The 15,129-nt window shown below is 45.5% G+C and overlaps 1 protein-coding gene across 1 annotated transcript in view; it reads left to right on the forward strand.

The window, feature by feature from the left end:
* Positions 1 to 15,129, forward strand: part of GRIP2 (glutamate receptor interacting protein 2) — a 118,610-nt gene that overhangs the window by 62,480 nt on the left and 41,001 nt on the right. Inside the window, exons 4-9 of the mRNA XM_031056381.1 lie at positions 291 to 436; positions 3,230 to 3,316; positions 3,584 to 3,659; positions 4,348 to 4,493; positions 9,633 to 9,780; positions 11,689 to 11,858. Coding sequence (XP_030912241.1) covers positions 291 to 436; positions 3,230 to 3,316; positions 3,584 to 3,659; positions 4,348 to 4,493; positions 9,633 to 9,780; positions 11,689 to 11,858 — 773 coding nt within the window. The remainder of the gene's footprint in view (positions 1 to 290; positions 437 to 3,229; positions 3,317 to 3,583; positions 3,660 to 4,347; positions 4,494 to 9,632; positions 9,781 to 11,688; positions 11,859 to 15,129) is intronic.

The raw sequence follows: 15,129 nt of genomic DNA on the forward strand, positions 1-15,129 counted from the left end.
AGCTCTTGGTGTGCTTTTTTTTGACTGATTGCTCTACATGAATGGGAACTGAGCAACAGTAGAGAGGTTGTGAATACATACACTGCAATTGTTGCTGTACGTACAGATCTGAACACTTGCCACCGGGAAAGATAGATGGCTTCAATTCTAGCACTTCGCTCGGATAGCAGACACATGCAATCAGACAGCAGAGATCAGTCCAGCATTGCTGGCTTGTTCAGAAAGTCCTACAGGTACCAGCCAGCTGAAGACTTTGTGCTACCTCTGCTTTTTACTTTATTTCTTTGCAGGAGTGACCAGCTGAACGTGGGGGATTACATCAAGTCGGTGAATGGCATTAACCTGACCAAGCTGCGGCACGACGAGATCATCAGCTTGCTGAAGAACGTGGGCGAGAGGGTGGTGCTGGAAGTGGAGTATGAGCTCCCTCCAGCCGGTGGGTGCCTCTCAGACAATGCTGCTCTCTCTTCTTGGCTGCTTTTTGCCCTGGGGTGCAGATGGACTTGTTTGTGCAGAGGTGCCATGGCCAAGGCAGTGTCCAGGGGCGTTTTGCCGTTGCCCTCATCTGCTCGCGTGGGCGGTGGAGGCTGCCGAGCTCTGTGCAGTCGGAGCAGAGCACTTTTTCCAGCACAGTGGGTGCCTGCTCATGCACACTGGCAGGGGATGGCTGATTAGGTCTGTCTTGCCTCGGAGTGACTCGACAGCACAGGCCGATCTGCCTCCTGATGCTGCTTCAGCTTCTCATTTTCCCATTTGGAGTGTGGCTGCAAGAGGTTTAATTCAGTCTTAAACATGTATTACCAGATGCCCTTTTCTGAACTGTGGCAAGTGCCGTTAGTCCTCAGGATTCTTTGAAGTGTTACGTGTTTTTAGAAGGGAAACTGAAGCAATCTGCTTTCCAGCTAGGGGGCCCTGGCAGAAGATGGCAAGCCCAAATAACAGGACTTATGTCCTGTCATGGGAGACTATATGCTCTTGCCCCCATTTGTTTTGATTATTGATGTTTCTAGTTAAAACAAATTCCTCGATACAGTTTCTCATCACAGTCTTTCCATTGTGAATACAATCCCCCAGTTATTCCTCATTCATTTACCCAGATCAATCAGACAATGACTGGGCAGAAGAAATAGAACAACTAAAAATAAAAAGACAGGGAAAACAAAACTAATGAAATCTAACATTTTGCCCCAGATAGGAAGATATTTTACACTTCAGAGCTTTGCTGTAGCTGCTGCCTTTAGATGAAAAGTATTGAATATAGAAATGACAGTGTAAAGCCCAGAAGAATAAATCTAATCTGGAGCAGATGAATCTGTATCCATCATTCCCCTCTCTTCTGCTGTAAATGTTAGTGAGTTTTTGCATACACCTCTGGTAAAGCCTGCTGTGGCTCAAATCTTCCATGTCCTCATGCTCCCTGGAGATGACCACTCTTAACCTTTCTCCATGGTATTCCTTATTCTCTGTGATATTCCTCATGAGGAATCTGATAAACTGAACGTGCCAGCCAAGGAGTGGTGCCAGCTCAATCAATAGCAGCAATGAGAGATGTCCTCAGCTTTAAATGAGCAGGAAGAGCACAGAGATAGTGACTTCTCTCCAGTGAGATTATTGGGGCTGTTTATGAATGGTCCAAACAAAGAAGCACTGCAAAATACAGGGAATTGTCAATTATTGTCTGATTGCAATTCATTGTGGGCTTTTATCTGCTGTGAGGGTTTGTTATCGCTGTGTATGCTCACCATCCCCCCACCTCTGTCTTTCCCTGGGCAAAGAGCAGAAATACAGTGGAATTCAATAACTTGTGCTTGTGGGTTTGACTTTTTCTCCCCACTCTGTAATTTCCTGCTTTGAAAGGGATCTTGCAAGTCCAAATCTAGTTTTCAGGCTACTGTGTCCTATCATCTCTTTCTTAAATAAACCAAACACTGTGTTAACACTGGCTTAGGTTTCCCAGCTCCCACTGATCTTATGAGAGGCTGTTGCAGCACTTCATACTTCAGCGCTTAGGACAGAAATTGGATGGCTTCTGAACTCATTTGTGGATACTTTATGCCCTTTTCTTGGTATTTGAGTATCACCCCTTGGCTGGGAGCCTTCCTGTGCCCCCAGCACTCCCTTCTGGAGTATTTCTCGGCTGTGTCCCTGTTATCTGTCTGTGCACTGCAGTAGGAGCAAAGTGGGGACCGTGTCTGCAGGTTTGTTTGGCCTCACTGTAGCTGTTCCCCAGGGCTGTCTGCCTGCAGGCAGTACCATGCCTCCATTACATGTCTTTTGGGTTAGCTTAAGGGCTGGGCTGAGTTTAATTTGGATGCAGGTTGCGAGCCCTCGGGTGCTTGGCAGTAAGGATGAGTGTGGTCAGTGAGGAGATTTGCTTTGAAACTCCCCGCCTAAGCCAAGGGAAATGGCAGTGTGGATGTGCCTAGGGCACCCTTCATCTCCAAGTCAAGTTCTTGGTCTTTCTTTCCAGATTATCCTTGTGGCTATTCATGGCACTTGGTTTGAAAATTAGGAATTTTCAGAGAGGACCAGGCTGAAATGTCGTGTGCAGTTCTGGGTGGAAAAGACTGGGAAATTGTCCCATATTCACTGCAGTAGTGCAATAAATCATTAGCTAGTAGGGGACATCAAGAGATGGAAACCATTTCTTTCTTTTTCTCTTTACTTTGTACATTTTGTATTTTGTACAAATAGTACTGTGTATTTAACATAAAAATACTGAATTGCCCCAAGGATCAGTTTAAAGGATTCACTTAATCTTTTTTAAAATCCAAAATATGAGAGGTAAGGGAAAGAAACCAACTTTATGCATTGAGGATTTGGGATTTTCATTTTCTTTAAGGTCAGCTGGTGACTTGGTTCCTTATGCTGCTGCTGGTTTTTTAATAAGTTTCTATCTGTGGCAGAAGCTTTTGAGAAAAGCTGAATGCATTAAAGCCAGTTGATAAACGAGATGGTTTTACTTGAATGTCAGGGTATTAACCAAGACAAATTTGAGGGGAGATGCACAACACTGAGCTGGTGAAATCATCCTAAAACCTGATGTTGGCTCTGATAAAGGTTCATGTCTCCAGGTTGGGCTCTTTTTGCTTCCAAGCAGGGAAAATAAAATATGGGTTTTGGGCTGGACTTTAATTTCAGTGTTGTTTGGATGAATTTTGATACTGTTTTGCACTGTGGTTGGAAAAGGTTTATCTGGGGTAACTGGGTCTTTCTCTCTTCCTTTTAGTGCCAGAAAGCAGTGCTGGCATTATTCCCAAGACCATTGAAGTGTCCCTCTACAAGGAAGGCAACAGCTTTGGCTTTGTGCTGAGAGGTTAGTAGCTTCTCCAGTGAAAAGCAGAAGCAGAGGTGGAAAGTGGGAAAAGTAAGAAGGTGAATGACAAAAACCTCAGCTAAGCAGTCAAAGCATGTCCTGGAGAGGATCCCCTGCTGCCTCTAAGGACTGCTGGCTGTCTAATCTAGGGCAGTGATTTTGCTGGCAGGCTGTGTCAGCTGTTGTGTGATAAATGTCTCTTTCTCAGTGCTCTCACTCAGACTTTCAAACCTCTGGTGACTTATGGCTTTCCTGCTTTGATTACAGGGGGAGCCCATGAAGACTGGCACAAGTCCAGGCCACTGGTGCTCACCTATGTGAGGCCAGGTGGCCCTGCAGACAGGTACTGCTCCTTCACATCTGCCTTCACAGGACACACAGCAGCTGTCCCCTGAATGTGTCCCCTTCCTGTCCTCCTGCTGATGCCCCCCTGAGGGTTCTCATGCTGGTGGTGTGCAGTGCCAGCACTGTTGTGGCGCCTGTGCTGTGTGGGGAGGTGGGCATGGCGCTCCCAGGCTGGCACAGTGCAGATGTTGGAGTTAAAGGCAGAAATTGCTCCTGCAGAGGCAGCCCCTTCATTGGCCCTGTGCAGCTGAATTGCTGATGCTGTGTTGGAAAGCAGGAGCCAGTCTATCTACACTTGTGCTCATGATTTAATATGATGGGCCTGGTACTATAAATAACCCAGACTACTGTCCAAGGAGTGTTCTTCCATCCTATAGGATGAGAGTTATTGACTTTCTAATATGTCTGTGTAGGTATATACACACACACACACATATGTGTACACACACAAATAAAATATGTTCATATATTTACATATAGATAATAGAGATATACAGCAAATTTATATATAGAAATATTTATATAAAGATATATATATTATTTATCTAAATATAAACAAATATATATACATAAAGAAGGGAATAAAGAAGGGAATATGTATATAAAGAAGTGAATATGTATATATGAAGAAAGGAATTTATGTATAAATATACATAAAGAAGGGAATTGCTTTTGGCTTCTTTCAGGGAAGGGTCCTTGAAAATTGGGGACAGGCTGCTGAGTGTGGATGGGATTCCTCTGCACAGCATGACCCATGCTGATGCCCTCAACATCCTGCGGCAGTGCAGCCAGGAGGCACTTTTCCAGATCGAGTATGATGTGACCATCATGGGTAAGGACAAGATGGTTGTGATGGGATTTTTTTCTCTGACTGCCTGGAAAGTATGTGAGACTAGAGACAGTAATTGGGATACTCAGTTTCAGTGGAAAAATTGCTGAGCAATGTGCTGCCAGCATGGATGTAGGGGGTAAAGTTCAACGCTGGCTTCGTTAAATGCATTTGAAATGCCCTTCTGCAGTGATGTGTCTTGATAGGAATGATGAGTGGCTTTAGAGGAGAGGGCAAAAGGGGATTTTCTAATGTAGGCAGGGAGGGCACAGGAGAAGTCAGAGCTAAAGGGGGCTGGAGTGCTCTGCCAGCACTGCAAATAGCACTGTTAAATGTGACCAGAGGAGTTAGCTGCATGCAGGCAGACTTGCTGTGGCCTTGAGTCTGAATTTTGACCCTGCTTAATTCTGGAGCTTCCTTTTTTAAGAAATGTTATTTCAGATCTTCTTCTGAAATAAATGAGGGGTGATCAAATGCTTGACCCCAAATAAGACAGAATTTACTGGAGGGTAGAGGATGAGTATTTCTAAAGAGCATTTTACACAGTTTGAGGGTTTGGTGGGTTGTTTTGGTTTTTTTTTTTTTGTTTGTTTTGTTTTGTTTTTTCTTTCTTTCGTTTTGGTTTTTTAATTTGATTTTAAGTTTCAAGCCCTGGGAAAGGGTTTATTATTAGCTACTGTAAAGTCATTTTGAACTGGCTTTGCGACACACAACTGTTACTGTAGGGAGCGTTGTTAATGAGTTTAGGGTTACCACAGAATTTGAAGCTGTGTTGGTTCTGGAAGCTTGTTAAGCTGTGTAGTAGGTTGTGTTGTTTCATATCCATCTCCAGAGGGGTTTCTGCCTCCCTGGAGCCATGAGCTTAAAACCTGACTTGGAGCAAAAATAGCCATGAAGGTGATTTGGTGTCTAGGTGTTTCTTCTTGGCTAACTCTCTCCAAAACTGTGAGGGTTGAGTGAACTTGGAGGGACAGCAGGGTTTTATGCAGTAGCTCTCCATCTTGTGTTGCTTATCTGTGATCAGAACTAGATACTTCCCAAAAATGTTAAACTTGCCCCTTTCTTAGATAATTTTTGCTTAGAGAGTGCTCTCTGCAACCCTGTAAAGGAATATATTTGTCCTGCTTTCTTTTAAGGCAAGGTGATACAGAACTTGTTGCTTACAACAATCTCTGCAGACAGTTTTGCCAGGCAGCAGCTAATAATTGCAGTGGGAGATGAGTACATCATGCCCAGTTCACAACTATTACAGCCTCTGGAAGAGGATGAGGGAAGAGAAGAGCTGGTGCTGAATGTGGTGTGGTGATATTTTCAGCCTAAAGGAAGGACTCTTAATTTCCATTTTGAAAACCTGATGAAGGGGCTGGGGACACCACAATGAAGTGGTGCTTGTCCTGTTCATCCTCAGGAAAATAGAGGTTTTTACATGGTGCTCACTCTGCTGCAGCTGTATGTGCTGGGGTGGTGTGGGCTGACCCTTGAGGAGGGAAAGTTGTTTTTCTGCATCTGTCCTTGGTGAGAGCCCAGGGTTGCTGTGGGGGAGTGTTGAATCATGGCATTCCCCAGCTGTCTCTGTGGTTTTCCAGCCAAAATTGAGCACTGGGGATGATGTGCATGGGGCCAGCCCTTCTCTTGGTGTGAGGGATGTGGCAGCTGCCTGCCATTGCCATGAACATCCCCCTGCCTGCAGGGATTTCACCAGAGAGGCCAGTGTGAGATGGGACCATGGCAGGCTTTTTGTCAGGTTGGCTAAGATTTCTCAAGGCCACTGAAGGAATTAAAATAATCTGCTATTTCCATTTTAAATGAGTGCCAACTGCCCATGGACCCTCCAGGGGCATTGGGAAAATCTCTGCCTTTTGCTGATGCCAGATGATCTTTGCAATGAACAGATTCTTTCCCATGGCTGCACTTTATCTTATGGGCCTTTTGTAAAACAGGGGAGAATGCAAAAAAAAAAAAAAAATCACCTCAAGTAAACTGACCAGCCAGAAAATGGTTTTTGAGTAGTTACTTTGTAAATAATCTGTGTGTGCCAAGGATCCGGGCTGCAAGCCTTTAGGCTTGACTCATGAAAGAGGGAAGGTTGCTGTCAGAGATGATGGATGAGCAAAGCAGTTTGCTGTGTCCTTTTCCTCCTCTCCCTTCCCCTGGCTGCCCCTCCACCCATTCAGTTTTAGGCTGGAGTTTTTTTAACCTGTGGAGCTCTCCTGCTGGTGGAGTGGAGGGCTGGTAGTGTCCCACAGGTGGGTGACTTGTCAATGACTGCTGAGCAGTGGCAGGGGCTAGAGCCTGAGGAGGGGCCCAGGAGTCAAATGCCTCCATGAGCCTGTAAAGGTGAAGGGGAAAAGAGCTGGTGGGCTGTGTCAGGAAGGGGGTAGCTCCTAGCTCCCCAGTTTGGTTTTTCTAGGAGGTTTGGTTTATTTTGTTTGCATTTGCAAGGGATGTCCCTTTCCCTTTCCTTCCCCCTTCCCCTTCCCGCTTTTCCCTCTCCCATTTCCTCTTCCTCCTTTTCCTTCTTCTCATTTTCCCTTTTCTTTTCCATTTCCCTTCTCATTTTCTGTTCCCTCCTCTCTCCCAAAGTGCATTACAGCAGGAAAAATCAATCCCTACCATTACACTTGGCTTGTTCCCCAAGCAATTGCACTTTCCAGGCTGGTTACAAGAGGCATTCCTCCTTAGAGAGGTGAGCAAAGCCAAGTGAGGCTCAGAAACCTAGTGCAAGAATGAAACCCCCCACAGTACTTCCTTAAAAAGAAGCTGCTGAGAGAAAGATCATATAGAAAACACCTGCCAGCCCCCTGTTTTGAGTGGTGGGGTGATCACCTTTCCCATATATTCAGCACTGGGGTGAGTGAGAACCTGGAGCAGGCTCTGTTCCCCTTGTGTCCATCACAATATTACTGAGTACCCTGCCAGTGTATGGGTGTGAGCAGGTGTTGCACAGCCCTTTGTGTCCTCCTGGGAGGCTGTAGCTGTGCATGATGGTGCAGAAACACCTCCTGGTGCCAGTGTAACAATGCCAATTGACTCCTTACAGTAAAGTTATTGCATGGCCTGCTCTGTCCCTTCCATGTTTCTTTTAAAATTAGCTCGAGTGTAATAGCTCCATGTTAATCACACCTCACAAATATTGCTGGATTGCTGACTCCTGACCTTTGATTTGAGGCAAATCTTCTCCTAGAATAATTAATAGAGGCTTGGCTGGTATTTCCTCAATAAATGCCTCTATAAAATGGATTTGGACCAATACTTGTCTGTGATGGAGATGAGAATTAAAAAGGACAGTGAGGTGCCCTCTGCTGTGTGTGGTAGGAGGAGTGACCATGGGCTGGAGGTGGGACTGTGGTTTCCTACAGCCTCACTAATAACCCTGGTCCTGAGGTCCTGAGGCTCTTTCTTCTCACCATCATGCTGAGACCTCCTTGGGAAGCACCTGGCAAAGCTGAGCAGCTTTGACACTGGGTAAACTGGAGAGGAGGAGGTGTTTTCCTTGCAAAGAAAGGTCTGATGGTCCAGCAGGACCTTTTTATTTTCCTTATCTTCTTCCCTTCAGATGGAGGGATATAAATCCATGTCCTTCTTCAGAGGACATCTGCTGGACATACGCAAAAAACTGGCTGCAAAACTGACATATACCTGGTGTTTGCAGTTGGAAGAGATCCTCAGTCTCTTGGTGCTTCCTTTGCTAACAAACACTTAAGTGCACCTTCTGCAGCTTTAGCTGGGTGCTTTGTGTATCTTTTGATTAAACTGGGACTGTGATTTTTACCAGACTTGCTGATCTCCCCAGTGGTCCTTTTCATCAGAGAATAAACAGTGTTTTATGCGAAGCCTGCATAACCTTTAACGTGGCTCATTCCTTCTGCTTCCTCCCCTGTGAAAAATGGCGCTGTGAGTAGACCGGAGCCTGAGCATCCCTTGGCTGATCCCCAAGGGGAATTTCCAAGGTAAATTTCTATCTCCAGAGACTCAGTATCTTCAACAAATGTGAGAAAAGACCTTGCTGCAGCTTTGCTTCCCAGATCTGCATTAAAGTTCCCATTTATCAGAGAGCAAGAATGAGCCATGCATCAGGTTTGGAGCCAAGTAGCATCAGCATTTTTAGTGGAACGTATCTTTGGAAGGAAAAGCATTACTATGAATAATTAAGGGTTGAGGAGGCATCAGGTGCTCAGAGGGCTATGCAGGCCTTTCCTTTGAAGTGATGGCTGGGTCTTCATGAGTGCTTTCATGTGGGCTGTCACCTACACATGAGGGATGCTGGTTATTGGATGTTGGATGGTGATAATACATTTGTGAATCCCACCTCTTTGTGATGGCTTTAGGTAATCTGGAAGCAAATGTGTGTAACAGAGCTGGAGGGAATTTCTGTCTAATCAGCCAGAAACACAGGCTTTCTTTGTCCTCCCCCTTCCTCAGAAGAGATGGATAGGTTTGGCGGAGGCTTATGCTAACAGGTGCAATTTCGTAGGAGTTTCATAGTCTCACTTACAGCATCTATTAAGCTTGTTGCAGAGATGCATCTTTTAAAAATGAGTTGCCCCTGTATTGTCTGAAGGGAGAGGAGGCTGTTGTGAGTAGGGGGTTAGCAGTGCTGTGTCTGCTCCCACTGTCACACTGGAGGAGCTCAAACAAGCAGTTGAGGTGGTATTTTGAAGCTGATGCAGTAGCACAGAGAAGTTGGTTGGCTTGTCATCAGCCATGAAACTTCTGAGTACTTCAGATAGTGGGATCCTATATTCTTATGCCTTTTCATTTTAGTTTGTTTGGGAAAAAGCCAATAACAATGATGTCCTTATGATCTTCCTTTTTTTGTGCTGGTAATACCATTGATGTGACTGTTGCAGAACCTTTGAGCAATCGATTCCTCAATATTGCTATTTAATCCAAAGTAAAAAGAGAGTTCTTTCCATGAGTGAGTTGTTGTAATACTCTTCATTATCATGTAGATTTTGTGCAGAGACAATTTTTTTTCTTGAGTGTTCTTGTTTGTTAACTCACCATGTGACATGGAACATAGATGTCCAAGCTAAAGATTTGCTGCTTCACATGGCAAGTCAGCACTGTTGGCCAACCCCTGCATTTAGAGATGGAAAAGGCTGGATGAGAAGTGTCTTCAGGTACTCTCTTGTTTTTCAGATACTGTAGCAAATGCTTCTGGTCCTTTACTAGTTGAAATAGCAAAGACCCCAGGGTCCACGCTGGGGATCACGCTGACCACAGCCATGCACCGGAACAAGCAGGTCATTGTCATCGACAAGATCAAGCCAGCCAGCGTGGTGGACAGGTACAGATCTGAACAGGCTGTTCCTAGCTCTGCTTGTCCTTTCCCTGCTGCTTTTTTGTCTCCTTGTTAGTTATAAGCCATTCTTCTCAGTCTTGCCTTGAAATCCTCATGTCCACATGTTCTTAGCACTGTTTGTGCTAAAAATATCTGACATACCAGCAGTGGGCACTCCTCACCGGGAGTGCATGTAACTCAGTGCATGTGAAAGCTGAGCTTTAAAAACGTCAGCTCTGACTGTGCTGGAGCTGTGAAATGGCTAAAGCCTGTTATGGAAGCTTCTGTCTGGAGTCTTTTCCTGCTGGACAAGGCAAGAAACTCTTTGCATGGGGATGCACAGACAGGCTGCTGTGCAGCACTAGCTGTGTTCAGCTGTGTTGCTGAGCTGAACTCCTGGCTCCCAGGATGTAACTATACTGCTCGGCGAGCCCTTAGCCATCCAGACTGGCTATGAGGGACACTCTTACAAACTTAAAGGATTTTTTGCGAAGCCACCAGCAACACTGACACAAACATGAATGTATAGGTTTTGCACAGCCTGGTTTTTGGTAGTGGGAGGTGCCACAGGGATGGTTTCTGTGAGAAGCTGCTGGAAGCTTCCACCATGTCTGGCAAAGCCAATCCCTGATGGCTCTGAAGATGGACATGCTGCTGGCCAAAACTGGTCTAAGTAGAGATGGTGGTAACACCTCTGTGATAACATACTTAAGAAGAAAACCAAAAGGAAGTTTAGCACGCAGTGTTAATTCCGCTAGAGAAGAGGAGAAAGTGAGAACATGTGAGGGAAACAACATGGAGACACCTTGGGCAGTGGAGAAGGAGGGGCAGGAGGTGCTCCGGGTGCCAGAGCTAAGATTCCTCTGCAGGCTGTGGTGAGACCATGGTGAAGCAGCTGTGCCCCTACAGGGGATCCACAGGGATGCAGAGATCCACCCACAGCCCCTGGGGATCCATGGGGGATGCAGAGATCCACCCACAGCCCATGGGGATCCATGGGGGATGCAGAGCCCCACCCACAGCCCATGGGGATCCATGGGGGATGTGGAGATCCACTCACAGCCTATGGGGGAGCTGCCTATGCTGGAGTGAGTGGATGCCTGGAGGAGGCTGGGATCCAGTGGCAGACCCAGTGGAGAGAGAGGGCTCTGCTTCCAGGCTGGAGCAGCCTGTCCTTGGAGGACTGCACCCCATGGGAGGAGAGACCCATGCTGCAGCAGTCTGGGAGGGCTGTGTGCCCTTAGGGGGAATTCACATTGCAGCAAATGTGGTAGGACTGCTGCTGGTGAGATTGGAACCATGTTGGAGGAGTTCACTGAGAATTGTCTCTGTGGGAGGGACCCCACAGTCTCACAGGGGAAAAGCTCCTCTCCCTGTGCAGTGGAAGAAAACTTTGGGTGATGAACTGACCAAAACCTGCACCCCTGTCTTCCTGTGCTGTCAGTGGGAAGGAGGGAAGGATTAGGGGAAAAAAAGGCATTTTAAGGGCTTCCACTTCTCATTATTCTTTGATTTTGTTAGTAATAAAATCACATTGTGCCTTGAAGTTGAGCCTGTTTAGCCCTTGGAGTGTTTTTTCTCAGTCCTTTTCTTAACTCATGAACCCTTTGTTTAAGATTTTTTTTCTCTCCTCTGCCCAGCTGTGGAAGGAGAGGGCGAGTGAGTGGCTGTTGTGGGTGCCTGGCATTGGGCCAGTGTCAAACCATGACAGCCATCCTAGCTGGGTAATGCTTCAACCTGAGGTTTCAAATTGGAATTTGAAAAACTGGGATTTGAAAAAAGATTATATATGAAAAGAAATGAACAAGAATTTTAACACTAATTTGCAGTTGAATTTCGTGTGTGTTCTCCTTGCTGAAAGGACGTGGATTTTGGCTGTGTGTGTAATTACCTCTCCTGCTGTTCCCTTTGCAGGTGTGGTGCATTGCACGTTGGTGACCACATTCTCTCCATTGATGGCACAAGCACAGAGCACTGCTCCTTATTAGAGGCAACTCAGCTTTTAGCTGCCACTTCTGAAAATGTCAAGCTGGAGATATTACCTGTTCACCAAAGCAGGCTGCCTTTGAAGCCTCCAGAAACAGGTGTGTCTTCTGTGCCTACAGTGTTGGTCACCCTCAAAACTCACTTTAGGTCCCTACAAGGGGTTCTTGCTTTTGAGTGCTGGCAACAGATTCCAAAGAGGGACATCTGTAGAGGGGAAAAAATGATGTTTGGATGAAATGTATGTGATTAGATGATGTTCTTCAAGGATGTGAATAGGAAAAGAGGCAGCATCTGAACATCTGTGCTTGAATAGGGAAATTGGAGATGGGAATCCCAGGGTTTTGCAGTGCTGAGTACTGTGCAAGCCACTTCCTTAGTGCCTCAGATAAGAGACTTGATCGAGAGGGAGGAAAACTTGCTGCTGGCAAGTATATTTCCAAGCTCAGTTTTTATTTTCTGATTCCTTTGTAAGGAATTGTAAGGTAAGGCTTCGTAAAGGATGTGTTCTGTACCTGGACAGGGTCCTGATGAACTTCCAAAGCTGGAATGCAAATGTTCATCTTTCAGACCAGCCTGCTTGAGAGGCAGCTGTGTCTGGGCAGCCAGGGGCAGAGTGAACCCATCTGTAGCTGCTGGTTTCCACCACCCATACAAAAGAAATACCAAGGAAGTAAATTCTGGATCCAGTAGGATCAAGCCCAAAATGCCTATAGAATGTCATTAGGAATTCACCCTGGTGAACATTCTTGTTGCCCACTGTTAGTTACTCTCTCCACATGAGAAGCTGTCTCAGGCTCTCCTATAAATTTCGTTGTGACCATGGCCTCAGTATTAGTGTATTTGTTGCAACTCTTGCCTGCAGTTTTGTTACACTCTGTACTGGCAGTCTTGTAATTCAGGGGTTTTGGGTGTGACTGTTCAGTACCAGTCCCTTTTTCACCATTTTCAATCACTTGTCTCTCAGGGACATGCATTGTAATAATGATGGACAGTAGCCCTGGGCACATCTGCTCTTTCCACTCTCTTCTAGGGAGGTTTGGGGAAAAGAAGAAAATATCTTATGGCCTTCCTTAAACTGATACAGTGACACCTAAAACCATCTCCATGTCTAGAAATAAATTCCTTAAATGTCCAGTCCAAATTGTGCAGAATTGAAGCAGTTTAACAAAGTGAATGGATGACTTGACCGTTGTGCCCAAGAAAAAATGGAAAACTATAATCTTTTTGCAATGGTTGTTAAAATGAAGTATTCTCCTCCTTCCATTAGTGCCCTGCTCCTAATTTTCTTGAGAATATGTGCATTGAGCAGCTGCTCAGGAGAAGGAGGCTCTGTGGAAGGACAGCTTGGTGTGATCAGAGCCTGTTTACCCAAACCCCATACACAGAGCAGTTTGCTGTGGCAGAAATACAGAACACAAACTTAGGACAACAATTGCAACACATGAGTATGAAAACTCAAGGATGTAACTTTTGATTAAACTCTTTAACACGTGAGGGATCATAGAAAAGGATGCTGTGCCAATTCCACAGGCTGCTCTTTCTGAGTTTAGCAAGCAGGGAGAGTGAGGAAACGTGGAGCCTGCAAAAACAAACTCTTGTAGTTGGCAAGAGAGTGGAGCTCAGGGAAAGAAACTGAGGAGAGGATATGATGCAGATCCATACCTGTTCAGCACTTGCATTACTGAGTCCTTTCAGCCTGTGAATGCATGGTGTTCATAATTATATTTTTTAAAGGAGTTTATTGTGTAATCATCTGGTTGGAGGAGACGGAGAGAGATCTGATGCTGGATCAGTTGCCATGCAAAAATATGGCCCCATGCTGAAGCATGGGATTTGTCAAACTGATTTGGCTTTTTCTGTGGTCTGGGGGCACTTGGAGAGTTTGTGGGAGGATTATGCCCTGCTCACAGGATCAATGGGGGCAGATGGTGCCCAGGAGCAGTGCTGGGATGGATGGGTTTCCTCAGGCAGGGATGATGTGTGAAAGGCTGGGGAAGGCTGTTGTAGGGTTTTTTTCACAGAATTGTCCAAAATGCCTCCTCTCCCTGAATTTGCTGACAGCTGTTTCAAAGGCACATTTTTTCTGTTGTCAATGTAAGCTAAGAATAAATACACAAATGGGAGAGTTTTAGTTATTATAAGTGGATTAAATTATTTTGTATATATGCCCATAAGCTCTGTCCCCTATGTTCAAAGTGTTTAATTTTATTAAGAACTTTTCTTTTTGTCTAGCTATAGCTATTTTGATTGTTGTTTTTAAAAGCTGCCTGGCTCAAAATTTACTTTTGAAAATACACAAAATAGAAACCCCAGAGCTGGAAGTGTATTTTTAAAAGCTTGATAGACTAAGTGCTAAACTCACTAAATGTTTAGCAAAGACTAAATATAATCACTGTATTGTCTGGAAAATCTGACCTAAATGATTTAATGCCTGTGATACACACACAGAAAATGGATTTCTGCTGTTCAAGGCACTAGCAGATGACCTTTAGAGGAGATCTCTGGGTGGGCTCAGTAAAGAAAATAAGTCCCTCTCTCAGGTTTGCATCCTTAGAAGGTTCTGGTAGTGCCAGTGCTGGTGGCATTTCTGCCTGGTCAGAGGACTCAGAGGCAGGAGGAGATGTCATCCTTCATGGGAAGGTGGTGGCATTTCAGTGCAAGTGGCTGTGATATGAAGAACCCTGGGATAATGTGTGGCTGCTGTGATGCTCTGCTGTGGGATGCTCTCCATGCTTAGCTGAAAAAAAAGTTTGAAATCTTGCTTGTTAACCAGAAATTCCTCTTGGAGGAAAACAGATTAAGGCAGCATGGTGCAGAGATTTGGAACAGAGCACCTGGTGTTGGACAAGGAAAACCAAACTGACCCTGGGCTGCCCAGGGGGAAAAAGAGCATCAGTGAGAACAGACAAGGAACCTGTGCCTGGGCACAGTTTGAGGCACTTCAGAACAGACTTGTGGCTTTGTGACTTGGTGTTGCAAAGCTGCAGTTCCTGGACAGGGGTTTCCAGATGATGGATGTCACACTGCAACAGATTCTGCCAGCATGGGCTGGGGTTAGGGTTGAAGTTAAAGCAGTGCTGCGCCCTTGAACAGGCTCTGCTATGTTGGTGCTATGCTTTCATTTGCTGTTTGCCTCAGCATTGGCATATTTCCTCTGCTGGTGACCTCCTTAATTTAAGCAGTGGTGTACAAACCCCCTTCTGTTGTGGTGAGCTGGAGGTGGCTCTCTGCTTCTCCTTTCATCCATATTGCATTCCTGTGCAAGAGTAGCCACTAAACAAGCAAATGCTGAAGCCAAGGAAAGTGCTCACAGCACGTGGGGAAGGCATTGAGCCTTGTCACAGGGAGGGCAGCTCTGGAGCAAGGTGG

This window comes from Geospiza fortis, unplaced genomic scaffold, assembly GCF_000277835.1.
Source record: "Geospiza fortis unplaced genomic scaffold, GeoFor_1.0 scaffold70, whole genome shotgun sequence".
NCBI classification, from domain to species: domain Eukaryota; kingdom Metazoa; phylum Chordata; class Aves; order Passeriformes; family Thraupidae; genus Geospiza; species Geospiza fortis.